General features: G+C 36.0%; 1 protein-coding gene across 1 annotated transcript; it reads right to left on the reverse strand.

Moving 5' to 3' along the window:
- Nucleotides 1-3323: 3323 nt before the first annotated feature.
- On the reverse strand, nt 3324-15367 carry LOC133881714 (methionine--tRNA ligase, cytoplasmic-like). Its single transcript, XM_062320722.1, has 18 exons — nt 15175-15367; nt 14912-15057; nt 14670-14814; nt 13667-13820; nt 12924-13079; nt 9197-9427; nt 8944-9087; nt 7543-7633; nt 7269-7375; nt 7052-7166; nt 6556-6686; nt 6382-6447; nt 6105-6233; nt 5854-5991; nt 5640-5760; nt 4996-5231; nt 4785-4886; nt 3324-3807 (listed from the first exon to the last, which is right to left on the reverse strand). Exons 2-18 carry the CDS (start codon nt 15045-15047, stop codon nt 3577-3579), a joined length of 2433 nt encoding a protein of 810 aa, XP_062176706.1. The 5' UTR covers nt 15048-15057; nt 15175-15367; the 3' UTR covers nt 3324-3576.
- Nucleotides 15368-16695: the final 1328 nt, after the last annotated feature.

A 16695-nucleotide genomic window follows, 5' to 3' on the forward strand; every position in this document is an offset into this window, starting at 1 on the left:
CCTTCAGCAACGCAAAGATAGAATATTTGCAAGAGTGCCCCAAGATAAAAGTTTATTGTAAAAAATGTGTATCCCGATTTGCTAGTTGCTAAAGCAAAACTTGGAGATAAATGGATGGATCCTCACTTTGATATACGTGAAATTCATAGACAAAATGATAAGAGGAAAAAAAAAAAAAAAACTCGAGATCCAACACTGGCGTTAACCTATAGCTCTAATACCATGTAAGAACGGATAATCTAGAAAAGATATGAGAACAAGAAAGAGAGACAAAGAATTAAGGTGATTCGGTCTATATATGGCCTATATCCACAGTTAAAGTCTTTTCTTGACTACATCTTTGCTTGATGATTTGATTGTATACAAGATTCTATTTATAGTGAAAAAATTTGAACGTTACACGTCTTTTTTACGTCTACATTAACAAATATAAATTTAATTTACAAAAACCATTTTGTAACTCTTGTCTCAATACCGTAAAAGATTATTTGAAACAATGGTTTGGCGTTCAATACCAAAATAGTAATTGTATTGCAAAATATATAGATGTGAAGAGTCTTACATTATCATGGATTCTAATACAAGTTTGAAAACTTAAAAACCAGATTAACATATCAATAAATGTGGCTAAAGGGATAGCTTTGGATGGCTTTAGATGATGGAGTAAATCAAGCTATCTACTTCGTTTACGCCTTAAAGTACACAAATTGTCATGCTAAATAATTTTTAACGAGTAGCATAAAAAGAATTAAGAGCAGAAACAGAAGCTTTTCTTCTTGGTATCATACTTTTCTTTTACTTTCATGAGCTTCTTAAGGATCGATGGTATTATAATCTTTGCAGTTGCTGATCTACTTTAAAAACACTAACGAATTAATTTCAATTAGGATAGTACAAACGGGTAGTTATTAACAGTTAATAACAGCTAATTGTACTATCTAGAATAGTGTGATTAGCGGTGACTTTTCATAACTAACTGCTTAAAGCGGTACAGTTAGCAATTGTAAGATTTGAGGCAATTAATAAAATTTCTACTGTATTCAGTACTCTAAAATTTCTCACTTTTTAAAGTTAATGCCACCCACGAATGAAAAGGGAAGGAATAATATTGGACAACTTTGCTCTCGAAGACGCCTCGAGAACTCTCTTGAAAATGAGATATGATCTTTTGCCACCTCAAAATGACTCTTGACCACCTTTCCCATGTGGCAAGGTGATCTCCCAGCTAGTTTTAGGGTTTTTTTCTTAAAAAAGAAGAAAGTAAAAGTAAAAATTGTCACGTGGGCCAAGGTGGTCATGAGTTGTGTCTTAGGGTGGCAATGTATCATATCTCCTCGAAAAAACTTTCTGTCGAAAAAAGCTTGGCTGGTTCAAGCTTCCCTCCCCACCACCCTTTTTCTCCACACTTTCTCCTCTATCCGCCCATGTTCAGTCTGCTCCCGCCTCCTTTGAGGCCCTTCTATATCCGGCTAGAGGTTTCTCTAGCTTTACCTCCCTTGGAGGTTCTATCCACCCGTTGCACCGCCGTCAATAGCTTCTCTGCAGTTGGATTGGCCTTCTTCTCCTCCTCCCGATCTAAGTCATGGTTCTCCCAGTATCTTGAAGTTCTTAGATCTGCTTTTTTTTTTTCCAAATCAGATCTACTAACTTCAGGAGACCTCTTCATCATACGCTCCACTCCACCAGGTTCCATGGTCCTCCAGCTTCGTTCCACCGGTAGCATCTTCATCATCAGATCTGAAAAATAAATGACTTCTAAATTACCGTGTATGTGTGCAAAAGTGTAACAAAATATAGTAAATGCAAAATTTAAAAAACACAAATATTTTGTTAATGAAATGGAAACTCAATGAAGAGAAAAATCACTCCGGGGTAGCCAAACCCAGGAAATCCACTATCAGTACATAGACAGTAACACTCACATACCCATATGCAGTAATCGTATCTAACACTCTGATACGTAACCCAACATGAACGTCTTCTAACCAAGTTTCCTACTTGAAGGGGTCTTCTATGTTTTCTTTTATTTTAGGGTTCCTCCCCAAAATAGATTTCAACACGGGCACAGCAACAGTACACCGGGCCACCGCCAACCTTTAGAGAGCTAGTAGATCTTCACAATGTCTGATTTTTCTAAGTTGAAATCTGCACAGAATCTTCTTTGAGCATCTTAAAGCACATACATTCCCGGTGCAAAACAAAAAATACTCTCATTTTTTGTCTCAAAATAGCAAAGGGCAAAATAGAGTATTAGAAAAACTAAAAATAAATTTACTCCCCCTTAATATCTCTATAGGACAAAGGAAACAGAATAAAATATATATATATATATATATATATAAAGAATTATCAAATTGGTTCGTGTGGTTTGATTTTGTAATAAATAAATCTTAAATGTCTCAAAATAAACTTATAAATAAAAAGAAAATAAAAAATGGTTTAGGTGGCCGACCACCCCTATGAGGGTGGTTGGCCACCCCTTAACCAATTTTTCTTTTTTGTTATTTTTTTAAATAAAAAAATATATTGAGAGTAGATTTATAATTTGGACTATTGATATCTTAGTGAATGCCAATAAAAAGAAATGGTCGTACATCTCCTCTGACCAATTTGGAGTGGCCACCCTCACTCTTGCTTTTTTCTTTTTCTTTTAGTTTTTTATTTTTATTTTTTCCTGGTAAAAAATGACATGTTAATCCAGCGCAGCATATTTCCACTAACTTGTCACAAGAGACAATCTATTTTCTATTATTTTCTATTAGTACTGATATGACACATCAATAGTTTCCGTTGGTGTAGGTAGTTATTTGTTAAATAAAAGGAAAATAATTTTTGCAAAACTCATTTACACAACTTCTACACAATCCTAAACACATTGGTGGGAATGGTGAAACCCACATGCATAAGTCCCACCGATGCATCTTCAATTGCATAGGAGTTGTGTAAATAAGTTATGAAACAAACACATCCCTACAAAAAATTACCATAAGAGTGCTTTGTCAATTTTTAAATCCTAATTAGCAGTCAAACCCGGGAACTGAAACAACATTTTTCCCTATTAACTTTGCTTTAATCTGTAATGCTTTCGCAGTTAGTATTAACCATGTGATGAAGTGCTATGAGCAAATATCGGTTTATTCAGATTGGCTGTTAGGGGCTGTTTTTTTTTGGTAGCTGTTTTGAATCAGTTTTAAACCTGCAAGATTTAATGGTTTGTCAACGTACTTGCAAGTCCTGCAAGATGTTAGGTCCTCAATGTTTTGAACTATATAAACATGAGAGAGAGAGAGAGAGAGAGAGAGAGAGAGAGAGAGAGAGATCAATTTGCTTAAATTCCCTTCATCAAATTTTCTTGGGAATTCTTTTTTCATACCAACATGATGAAGAAAAGTTGTATAAATCCCCTCATCCAAATTTTTTTGGGACTTGTTTTTTATACCAACATGATGAAGAAAAGTAAATCATTCATATATATGGAAACACAACGGTGTAAAAATAAGAGAAATTGCACGCAAAATCTAGGGGATTTTTAATTTTTTTTTCATTGTTTTTAAATAATGCAACAAAGACATTTATCTACCTGATTGACCCACTGGAAATGGATGAAACCCTGCAAATACCAGCTGATGTGGTGAATGGAACATCTTTGTAGCATGCCACTAGTTCCGAGTTAGTGTTCAGATCCACTTGCACTGTTTCCCATACCTTCTTTTTTGGGTTTAAGACATCGTCAGGCACACCGTCGAAACCCGGAAATGTAACTCTTTCTCCAACACGAGCAGATTGAGGTGGATCAACTAATTCAACCTAAGATTTTTTACCATCAATTACATTAGTGTTCAAGTTCAATGACCGTTACTTAAACAAGAACAAATATATCGGAGCCATCTATATCTTCAAAACGGATCTACAAAACTGATTAAATTTTGTAAACAAATAGTAACTTCTTAAAATTGTGTCAATAAAGGTTCCGTTTATTAAAATTTCTATTTTTGGTCTTTAGTTTTTTCTTCTTAAAACAAAAACATTAACAATCAATCCAAACACAAAACACTACTAAAAATGCAAAAACTGTTTTCACCTCTATGTCATATCAGAACACTTTTTCAATCCAAAAACAAAAAATACCTCCAAAACGCATTGACTGATAGAGCCAAAATGTTGGCCATCAATTGTGGGCTTTACTACATTTTCCAAAACATCTTACACCATGATGCAGCAATCACTGTTAACCTATTTCGTGCCAAAATGTGGAACATGTTAAAATGTGTCTTAACCAAACATCCAACACCACAGTGATCCAAAATTATATCCTCACACTTATTTGGCCACAACCTGCAAATGGCAAAAGGCCAAAGTGATGATCATCTAGCACACCTGACGTGATTTTTTCTAAAGCTGCAGATATTGCCAAGTTCTGGCAAAAATTGCCAAAGAATAGCCCCCTGCTGGTTTGAACGAGTGAGAAACTTTTTCTTTTTATAGATAAGTAATTGACCCCAAGAAGAGTGGATGAGAAGATTCAAATTAGTGACATCCGCTTCATGAGGTGTAGCCCCCAACTAATTAAACTATCCTTGGGGTTTAAAGAGGTGAGAAACCCAAAAACAAAGTAAGCAATCCACATCCTTTTCAAGTTAGCAATCTGTGCTGCTCTCTATAGCGGTAACATCATACTCAATCCTCATGTGGTGAGGAAGGGTATAATCACTTTGAAATATGGCTTAAAAAAAAACTCAGATAAGATGAGGATTCTGATGAAAATGTATTATGGGTTCACTAACCTTGGTGTGATCACTGCTGGAAGCAGCAAGAACCATTGCTTGTGATTTTATACCCCGCATAGTTGCTGGCTTCAGGTTGCAAAGAACGCACACCTTCCTTTGCTGCCAAAGAAACAGAAATGTGAACTACTAGACTTGCAGATGATTTATTTAAAGAAAAAATAAAGATGCACATTCCAATATTGTGATCTGTAAAGCAGCGAACAAAAACCTGCATTTCTTCAAGAGGTATATACTTGACGAGTCCACTAACAACGGTTCGGGGCTGCGCTTCACCCACATCAATCTCTTCCACATAGAGCGAATCAGCATCAGGATGCTTCTTAGCACTTGTAATAAGGCCAACACGGATGTCAAGCCTTGTAACAGAAATTTCTGGCTCAGCAGTGGCCCTTGCATTGGCTTCATTTGCAGATTTTGTAGGCCGTTGCCTTTTGCCACTGCTATCTGTTACAAATAATGCCTTACTATAAGCAAAACAAACGAATAGTGCCTTTCTAAGCAAAACAAACTAGTAAAACCAAGAATATCATCAACATATACTAAGATTAACCAAGAAATACTCCAGAAAGAGGTATCAAAAGCTACAATCATCATAGCACTCCTGTAATATCAACAACTTGTCAACCACAAGGGAACCACGTTAATCGTAAAAAACAAAAGAGTTAGCATTTGAACAGAGAAGACCTGAGAATGAAAGATAAGTTAGCTAGCTAGTGCTTTTATGAAATTATTGTTTTGAAAATGCAGCATGTATATGACATCCAACCCATGCAACGAGCAGAAATTGAATTGCCAACCATTAGACATGACAGTAAATAAATATAAAATAAAAAAATGTAAATAAAGTGCAACCTGAAACTTTTGTTTTCTTCAGTTGCTCAGCAATCTTCTCTGCTTCCGCTTCTGCCCTCACTATCCTATCAGCTTGACTGCCCGCAAACTTCTCTCTGAAAAATTCTACTTCTTCATCTTTCTGAACAACAATTGATTTTCACTAAATCAGTAATTATGCTAGCTTAAGGCCCATTATAATTCACAAAACAACTCATAGAAATAGCAGACACACCAATTCTTTGAACAGTGGCTCTGGTGTCCCAATTTTGTGACCAGCTGGCAGGATCTCCCAAGGTCTGCTTGCCCTATCAATATCTCCTTTTTCAAGTGAAAATGGAGTTTCAAGAGGCAAATTGAGCTGCTTAAGAACCTTAAGGACCAAAACAATGTCAGCATTGCACAGTTGCATTAGCGAATTTATGATAAACAATACTATGTATTTCCAGGAATGTCACAGAGAGATCTGCTGGCAGGTTACATTACCTCAAGAGAGAAAGATGGCATAAAAGGTTCTAGCAAACATGCAAGTATATATACAAGCCCTGCTGAAGTTCTTATAACGAGAGAACAGGAAGGTTGATCTTCCTTGTAAAGTTTCCAGAATTGGCTTTCCTACATAGCATTAATGACCAGAGTGTCTCAGGCAGTGACAAAAAAAAATTCGCAGGCATTTTGGAAGTGCTGTTTCCAACCAATAGATTCATAAAAATAAAAATATAAAACAAGCATCCAAATCAGAGCAAATAAAATAGGAACTTACTTGCAGATATGCATTCCCCTCACCAGAAATGCTCATTGCAGTTTTTAGTCCTTGCTTTAGTTTAACCTATACACATTGCAAATAAGAACGCCATTCCAATGCAAAAGCAATTAGAGAAATAGAGGCATGGAGCAGCTTCTAATTGCATGCAATATATCCAGTAATTTCAATCACCTTTTCCATGGCTTCTACGTATTGCTCCACATACTCAACAATGCTACCAACCAATTTCTTTGTTGGTTCATGTTTCAACGGATCTGTGTCAGCATCTGAAGGCTCAGGAATAATGGAACCATATCCTAGACCTGTAAACAGAAACTCAGTCTCTTTATACCAGTAAAACCCATGAGTAAAAGGCAAATGGCATTCAGAATTTTACAAACATCAAAGGTCTTGGTGTGATATAATATGGGTGATTGGCACTGTAGTTAATTCTTTAAAAAAGAATTATCCTTCTAAATATTTGCATTATTCATCATGTACATATTGTTCTCATTCAGCGAGACAGATGAATAAAACATACACATTTTAAATATAGTGTTCTGTAGCATAACAGCAATCAGAAGTATTATAAGTACATCCCACAATGAGGGGAATCAAATAAATAAATAAATAAAAACTATCTGAACAAACAGAACTTTGAGAAATTAAAGGTAAGCAGTTGATCAACCTGGGGGTTTAGCAATGAAACTCAATACTCGATTTATAAAGTTGCCCAAGTTACTTAGCAACTCGTTGTTTAATTTTGCTTGCAAGTCGGTCCATGTAAATAATGTGTCCGATACCTAGTTTACACAAACCCAGTCATAAATCTAGAAAGCAAATTAATAGAATCTAGAGTTATATTTAAAACGAAGACAAAATATATCCTGTATAACAAGAATTACCTCAGGCCTATTATTTAGCAAGTAATATCTCCATACTTCCACAGGAATGTTTGTATCTTTTGCATCATTGCCAAAAACTCCAATACCTTTACTCTTAGAAAACTTTCCTGTAAAAACCATCAAAATGAACATTCATCTAGTTCAAGCTGTTCAAATGAGAAGCATCGTTGCAACATAAAAAGGGAAGTTTATTCATCAATCATCCATATCTAAATGCTTGATAACTTGGCCACTGTAGCATATCATTTAAACCACTACCAGATGGTTGGCCAACCTGCTTCATAGTTCAAGTATTCGGTGACACTGATGGTCTTCATTAAAGTCCAGTTTTCGCCAGTTCCAAGAAGCGTAGATGGAAACATCACCTGACACAAGAATAAAGTTGAAGTAAAAAATACAAGAAAAGAGAACCCCACAGCCAAGCCAAACTGTATATTTCCATGACAACCATGGGCAAGAAAGGACATACACAGGTTTACTAGCCTCAAAGCATCCACCAATACAACCATCTCCACCTCTTTCTTGTTTTAGGGGTGTAGAGTAAGGGGAGAGCTATAAGTTGCTACATTATGTACAGTTCAAGGTTTACTTTTGAAGCCAAAAATTTCATGATAGTCTTGTATGCAGGTACCTACTACGCTAATTAGGCGAAATAATTGAACTCTCCTGGTGCTATGTAATCCATGCTATTAAACTTGAATTAGCAGTTTGAAAATGATAAAAATAAATAAATAAACAAAAAGATTTTTTTTTATAAGTAACCAAAATATCAATAAAAGCGTAAGGCACCCAAGGTACAAATGAAGTATACAAAAGAAGCCACCTAGCTATTAGGGGTAAAAAGAAGAAGAAATCATGATAACTAATCACCAAATGAGAAATAAACGCAGCTGTCCAAAGATACAATGTGTTGAAAAACAAAAACTTAATCTCCTCCAAAATCCTCTCACGGTCCTCAAAACTAAAAAATCAATTTTATTTTAAACTTTATTTCTATAACATCAGGAAGTTTCATTTCTGTAGATTTGATTTAGATCAATGAAAGACTCAATTCATTACAATTTAGATTCCAGTGTCATTATATCCAAAGCAAGTCAATAGGGATCGATAATTGGCGAGTCCAAAGGATTTCATCATAGCAAAATGGCCATGTGGATCCAAAGAAAAACAATTCAACAGGGTCTAGCACGATGATACAAGATATCAATCCCTATAAGAGTAAGTACACAATCTACACCTACCTATATCCTACAACAACTTGCTACCAACTTAGTGATCATTGCAAGGTTCTAAAATTATAAGCACCCATAATTCTTGCACATTATGTAGAAAGTGTAATGGATATGTGTAACCTTTTAAAGTTATAAGATGCAATAATTGTATGTTACTAACAAGATATCTCGACTACCTGTACTAGGGAATTATTGGACCAAAAAGTTAAGGCAAGAAAAGAAAAAATTGTTACAAGTAGCAAGACAAAATCTGAAAACACGGAAAATAATAACACAGGTTTTTGCCAATATGGTGATTTCTTTAAAGAATCATTAAACTTCAGTTTCTCAGCTGAGTAATCAACATTGACATACACAAATCCAAGAAACTAAAGCTAACAAATGTTAGTATTTTGCCCTCTTTCTTTAAGTTATCACAAAATATAGAAATTTATAACACTTACAGTGTGGAACGGCACATTATCCTTGCCCATAAACTGATACAGCTCCACATTTTCAGGATTCTTCCACCATTTCTCCCACTCAGATGTGTAGCAAGAAGTGATGGAGACATATCCTATAGGCGCATCAAACCAGACATAGAAAACCTATCCACCACCACACAAAAAAAAAAATTTGCCAAAATATATTTAAAAGATAAAAATTTGAAGGGTGCAGCATAAGTTCAGCATGTTTTTTCAATCAATAACTAATAACCTTATCACTAAAATTCTCATGTGGTACTGGAACCCCCCACTTCAGATCCCTGGTAATACATCGTGATTTCAGCCCTTCTTTAAGCCATGCATATGTTGCATGAATAGCATTCTGGCTCCAAGATCCAGCCACAGACATTTTGTTGATATATTCCTCCAATTTGTCCTTCAGCAAAGGTAGTTCAAGAAACAAGTGATTTGTGTCACGAATGCGTGGTGTTGTCTGACAGACCTGTTTGAGATAAAGCTTATGTATCAACTAGAAGTGTAACACAGAATATCAAAATATCACCACAGTTCCATATATCTAATGACAGTAGCTTGTTTTTCTATAATTTATCTTCTTCTATAAAGATCATGGAGGACGAAGATGAATTTATATACACTGAAACATTTTCTTTATAGGTAAGGAAAGAAATAACATTAAAAAAAAAAAAGGCGTCAAGCGCCCCTAAGCATACAGGGAGTATACAAAAAGGACACCAAAAGAAAGGGAAAACAGAAAACAAAGAAAGAACATCAGAAAAAACCCAAAAGACAGAAGAAACCCCCAACCCTACCACATAAACCCAGAGCCCTCAAAGAAACCTGTACTACTTTACACAACAACAAGGGCCCTCTTGCCTTTAACCCGGGCTAGAACCAACACCCCTAGCAACGAAACATAATCTCAACAAGAACGAGGTCCAAGTGACTAAATTGTTAGAGATTGTGACCTAAAACCCAATTTGATTTGTGTGACATTTTCAGTTTAATAATAAAGTTGTTTATTTTCTGAGATAAATTAGACCATTGGGCATATCTTTATATACACGTGTGATATTTATGCATATATAATCCTTAAGTTACATTGAATATGGTTTAAATGTGTTAATGAGATATTATCACACAGAATAAGCCATAATACCTTGTAATTTATAAACCCTAATTTATAGTCAGTGATGGAAGTGAGCATTCCATTTGATAAGACTACAACATATTAATCATAATGATCTATCTTGATTATGGAAGTGGAGACTTTGTTGGTGTGATTACGATGCACCAAACTGGACCACGTGAGTTGTTATTCTATAAACTACTACAAATTAAATAACTTGAACTCACAACTGCTTATAGCATTGACTTTTAATTCCGAGAGGAATGTGAACTCAAATGTGAAGTGTAAGTCACTTTAATACATTTAGAAGTGAGATCATCTATGATCGAAACCTCAATATGTTGGCTAATCACATGCAACATTGTGTGAGCACTGCTCCTCAAGATAGAATCCATAATCACTTTGATTGGGATCAAAGAGATATGAAATATTCCCTTGAGATAGATTTAAAGAAAATTGATTGTTCTAAGTCTCGAGTATGAGCATTTTAGTAAGGAATTACTTAAAATTAAATGCAAATGAAATATGATTTGAAGAGTATGAGAATAATCAAAAGATTAAATTGGTTACTCAAGGATAAAGAGATAGTGAAATAAAGCGACAATAATTACTCTCGACTTTAATTTCACTACGGATATTTCATTGAGGGGTCAAATGCAATTATAAGAAGTCAAGGGAGCTCTTGATTAATAAAAAATAAAAAATACTTGAGTGCAATTACAACTTTTTTGTAGAATAAGTTGTAATTAATGGGAATCTAGAATAAGTCATGAGATGACAAGTGCCCTAAGCCCATTGGAGCTAGTTTTATTTTCCCTTTGCATCCCTCTTTAAGCTAATTATTGGGGCCGGTCGAAATTGCATGGGAGTGCTACTCCTAATAGTGGCCGAACACCCATTCCTTGTGGTGGCCAAATTCCCAGTGTCCCATGGACTTGATCTCCAAGTTTAGGGCTCTAGGTTAAGAGATCTATAAAAGGAAATATCATGCAATAGAGCCTTTACCACTCAATTAGAATTGAGGAGAAGATCAAAAGGTCTCTAGAGAAACCCTACCCGTGCATCACTAACAAAAAACCCTAGCCATCAATACTAAGGTATGTGATCATACTTTCTTTTGCGTGTTGTTTCATATTTTTGAAAAATCTGGAACTATGTTTACATGGAGCTTGTGCCTTGGAAATCTCCCTTTATTTTTATTTTTTTAAGTAATAAAAATATATTAAAAAAAAGAGTAAGGGCATGTCGGGATCTCCCAATGTTTCTGATGTGATTATTTCACAAACATGTTCTCAAACATAAATCAGGACTCAATTCAACCCTGAAATAAGGTTGTCTGACTGGAAGTCATAATTTAGTCGGAAAAAGCATTTACCAAGCACTAGTTTTCTTATCCTCTGAATGATTTATTGGAAAAGTTTCTACTTTAACAAGAATTTTAGATTAGGTTTATAGTTTTAAAACCATAATGGCCAAAAGGATCAGAGGTTGTAAAATCAAAATTATCTAAAAGGGAAAGCAATAAAATGTCTGGATTAAAATGCCATTTCAAGATGAACTACATAATTTTAAAGCATCCAAGCATTCTATGCCTACCCTGGCTAAGGATCAGTGCCAGTGTTGTTAAAAGCACCATGCACATTTAAGTGCAAAAATGCGCTTTCAAGATGAACTACATACTTTTAAAGCATCCAAGCATGCTATGCCTTCCCTGGCTAAGGATCAGTGCCAGTGTTGTTAAAAGCACCATGCACATTTAAGTGCAAAAACCCCAAAAAGCCTAGGCAAGAACCCAAAGTGCAAACACATACCTAATCAAAGCCAAGCGCAAATTTTTGAGATACATGTCAAGTCATTCATGTTCTCTTCGAATCTGCTAGATAGCCATACTACCATGCAAGATCTTTATTTGTTAATCCTCAATGGCCATAATACCATATAACTAAATCGCAATAATGATAAGTATAGAAATTAACTGCAAAATATATAGCATAACTAAATAACTAAACTACTTACAATTAAAAGAATAAAATAAAAAATAATCAATGCTCTATTTTTACTCAATTTTAAATTGCAGGCCATTCTTTTTTCATATATATATATATATTGTTTTAAGTACCATGACACTTTTTTTCTTTTTTACCCCCAAAAACAATGTCAAAAAAAAATGAAATTTTGTCTTGAAAAAGGGAGATTGAGCTAAGCCCCACATTAGTTCCTTATTATGTGAGACTGGGCTTTATAAGTTATTTTAGGAAGCTCTAATTATAACTTGACTAGTCTTTTTAGAGTAATAGCGCATATGTAAATAATGTTTTCCCTAGGTCATTACAGGAGGTGAGTAGATGATGTGGTGGTCCCTTAAGATTCAAGTGTCTTATTCTTCTAGATTTTATCCCAAAGATTTAGATATGTAAAGCAAAACAAACTTGTGTGTAGTGTATTAGACCATAAATAGAGCCAATATAATTTTTCAACAGTGTATTGCAATTGGCTTTAGATCCAATCCTCTTTTTAATTGAATCACACATGTTTAACGAAAAATAAAAAATAAAAAGCCTGCTTTCTAGTAACTAGCACTTCACAAAAAAGCACACACTTTTTGTGCTTCAGGTGCTTTAATTACATGAGTTTCACTTCAGGGGTAAGAAGTGTCTTTTTCTTTGGTACTTCGCGCTTTGCACATCAAGCACGCTTGGGCACGCTTTTAACAACATTGCTAGGGATACTATTACCTTGGAGCAAAAAACAACCTGAGTGTGGATATGGATAATATTTTATCCAATCAAATTCCTAAATTAAAATTGGATAAACAAAATAGAGACCTCAATATTAGAAGTAAGCACTGTACCTTGCACCTAGGATCTTTTAATTCTGTTGGATTCAAAAGCCTACTACACTTTTCACATTGATCTCCTCGTGCAGACTTGTAATCACACCCCTCATTTGGGCAAGTACCCTCCACAAGCCGGTCAGCTAAGAACCTTTTGCATGTATCACAGTAAAGCTGAATATGGGAGTAATTGGATGTTAGTAGCAAGAGGTAAAATGCATTTATCACCATTGAAGCTTATAATTTGACCACAATAAGAACTGAAAAACAAATAGGAGACACCGGAACCAATAACCAGACAACTAAACAAGAATATAGAGGTCAACAAAGTACAGGATACACCAAGTATAAACAAGAAATAACACGAGGGGGGTCTCCGGCGAGGGGAATATGAAGGGCTTTTTGGATTTATTGGCTCAAATTGATGTGGCGCAGCATCAAGAGGTTTCAATTTCCATTTCTAAGTCTAAATGGAGTAGAGAGGTGAAAAACTTTGAGTGCTTGATCAATTATGATACTAGGGGTTTTGGTTCTAGACGAGGCAAAGGAAAGAGTGCCCTTGTTGTGATGTAATGGACTCTAGGTTTTGTGGGCTAGTTCCTGTTGGGGTGTTTGAGTTTCCTTATGTTCTTGGGTTTTACGGGTGTTTTTTCTTTTTTCTTTCACTAAGCACACATACTTCCTGTATGCTTAGGGGCGCCTTTAGGCCCTTAATAAATTTATCTCTTATGTATCAAAAAATAAAAATAAAAAACACATACCTGCTGCACTACGTTCTCAGTAAGCCAATTATTCTCCAACAGTTTCTTAAAAATTGATTGGCAAACTTCAGTCTGCTGTGGGGTTGAAGTACGTCCAAATTTATCAAAACTTATATCAAACCAGTCATAGACTTCCTTATGAATCGCATGGTATCTACAAATGCAAAACAAATTAGATGGGTTAAGGCCTATCTTGTGGAACAGGTTATTTTCTAAACGTCTAAAAAGCTTTGAAACAAGAAGAAAAAGAAAAAACTTTAAGAAGAGAGAATAGCTTAAAAATACCAAGGGTCATTCCCACCTCATGGAATTTGAGGTAGGTAATAATAAGGCTCCATTTGTTTTGACATATAACATTTTCAGTATTATTTGGTGTTTGGTTGTGCTGGGAAAACTTGATCAACTATAAAACACCCACTTGTTTTCCATTTCCATAAAATGGTTTACCTTTTTTAAGAAATAAAACATTTTCGTCCTCAACTCCTTTCTTCAATCTCACCTCCCAAGGGATACCCACCTCAAGGCACACCCCACCCCCTTCTGTATCAACCTCCACCGGAGCCACCCACCACACCCCTGACACTCCCTCTTCTGTAGGCACCAATCCCCACAGGAGACACCCCCCAGCAGAAAATTTTTTGGGTGCAAACTAAACAAAGAAAAATGTTTTCAGGGAAAAATATTTTCCAGTAATAGCTAAAACACTGAAAAATCAGTAATTTTCCCAAAAAAAAAATGTTTTCAACTGAAAAGTTTTAATCCCAAGGATAGCTCAATCGGTTGAGGACCATGCACTAATTTGAATCTCCCCTTGCCCTCTTCTCCTTGAAGCCAATGACTTATTAAAAAAAATTTTACCTCAGATAACATTTGAAGTCGAAACAAACTGAGCCTAAAATAGAATCGGTATACAAATTGCAATTCAACGTCATACATAGAAATAAAATACATATAGAGGCTGAAAAATAGAATAAAAAAAATAAACTTGGGTGGAAAATGCTACTTGTCGCAAATCTCTTTAGGCGTGCAATTCTCTTCCATGGCCTTGGTTTCTGTGGCCGTCCCGTACTCATCTGTTCCACACATGTATATCGCATTGTAGCCCCGAAGCCGGCAGTACCGAGCAAACACATCAGCACTCAGCACACCTTCCCAAAAAAAAAAAACAGAGATATCAGAAAACAAATACATGCATGAAAATCTTTGCTTTCTTATCGGGAGCCAAACAAAGGACAAGAGAGTTACAGCCGATGATGTTGCCAAGATGTGGGACGTTGTTGACGTAAGGCAAGGCGCTGGTGATGAGGATGTTCCGCTTGCCTTCGATCGGAAGCTTCCCGGCCTTCCGCTCCACTGCGACGTCGTTGCCGGTATCTCCCATTTCCTTCCCACTCTACGAGCAAATAGGGAGAGAAGAGAAGAGAAGAGAAGAAATAAAGGGAAAAGACTGAATATTCAAACAAACAAATAAATTTGAGAAAAAAGCAAAGCTCGTTGAAATTACATACCTTCCTTTTCTCAGCTCGGAAACTTGTTCTACTTCAAGATATTACAGAGGGGTTTTAGACAGAGACAGACTGAGCAGGAGTGCGGCGTCAGAGACACGGAAGAGAGGAAATGAATATGAAACCCTGAGTTCCTCGGTAAAACCGCATCGTGAGGGAGAGGGCAGCCTTAAGACAAGGGTTAGGACTTAAGGGGATAGAGCGGCGGGTCAGGGTCTACTAAATTGTTCTGAAACTGAAAGCAAAGTTGGAGTGTAACGAGTGTTGTACTCCCAGACCATCATCGGACCGGTCCTTTGCCTAGCCCAAACAACAACAACAACAACCAAAAAAAAAAAAAAAAAGCCCATGTACTATACATATTATAGCCCATTCAAAAATAATATATATATATATATATATATATATATATAGATATACCCTGAGCCGGTTACCCAGTTATAACCGGGTGTCTAGAAAATTAATAACTAGTTCTAGCTCTGAGTAGCCGGTTACCCGATTATAAATGACCGGGTACCAGACCGGTTTCCCGATTTTCTGATTACTCGGAGCCGGTTAATGCCTGGAGCCGATTTTCCAGTCGATTAAAATAATCATGTGATGCCAAAGTCCAATGAATCAGGAACACAAAGTAAGTTTGTTACTGCTTGTCATAATTATGGGAAGATTTGTCATATTAGACCAAATTATTATTTGTTGAAAAATCCCACAGGCTTTGGATTAAGCAGGATGCTCTGAAGAAATGTAAAGTTTAAAATTCTTCCTCGACTAAATGTCCATCCGCATAGGAGACATATAAAAGGTAAGGACAATATTATTTGTGAAAATGCTAACATAAATCTACAGAGATTGTCAAAAAGCATTCCAACAAAAAAAACATGCCCACCTGTCATCACTGCAGCATCACCGGTCACATCCGACCCAAGTGTCCACAGCTCCAAGCTCACAAGGCGAAGGTTCAGAGGAAGCTATCAACAAAAGCTACCTCAAGCATTCTACCTCTGACGGCACATCAGGCTCCACGGCATCAGCAGCAGTTTGTTCTTGCTAATCAGAGTGACAAACTAAAGAAAAACAAATCAAGGCGCTACAAGAGAAAGCCACAGAAGCCCAATAGCAACCATAGCTATGAGGGATTGTTGAGCCTGATGCAAGGTATGCTAAGGAGAATAACCAACATGGACATGACCCGCAAATCACCTCCACAGGTCAAGCAAGTATGGGTTAAGAATGATGAGATCATTCACCCCTTGAGGGGGAGTAGACTCACCTAGTAAAGTTGAAGTCTTACCATGCCTAGGATTTTGGTTCATAAATCCTAGCGCATGTCAGGTATGTTTGCATTGCATAATTCATCATGTCATATCTTATTCATGCCTTGCATTTTGTTTGATGAAACATTTATTTTATCCCTCATATTTTCTATTGTTATCTTGAGAAACTTCTGCAGGTATTATTTGGGGATAACAGAAAAAAGCACATCAGGCTGCTGCTTTTCTGTCTTGGTACTTTCAAATCTCTTTC

This window comes from Alnus glutinosa, chromosome 11 (assembly GCF_958979055.1).
Source record: "Alnus glutinosa chromosome 11, dhAlnGlut1.1, whole genome shotgun sequence".
Lineage (NCBI taxonomy): Eukaryota > Viridiplantae > Streptophyta > Magnoliopsida > Fagales > Betulaceae > Alnus > Alnus glutinosa.

Coding starts and splice junctions, on each gene's coding strand:
- LOC133881714 (XM_062320722.1), bottom strand. CDS start 15,047: ATGGGAGATACCGGCAACGACGTCGCAGTGGAGCGGAAGGCCGGGAAG. Junction 14,815..14,911: donor TCTTGGCAACATCATCGGCT/GTAACTCTCTTG, acceptor TTTTTTGGGAAG/GTGTGCTGAGTGCTGATGTG. Junction 13,821..14,669: donor CCTAAAGAGATTTGCGACAA/GTAGCATTTTCC, acceptor TTGCATTTGTAG/ATACCATGCGATTCATAAGG.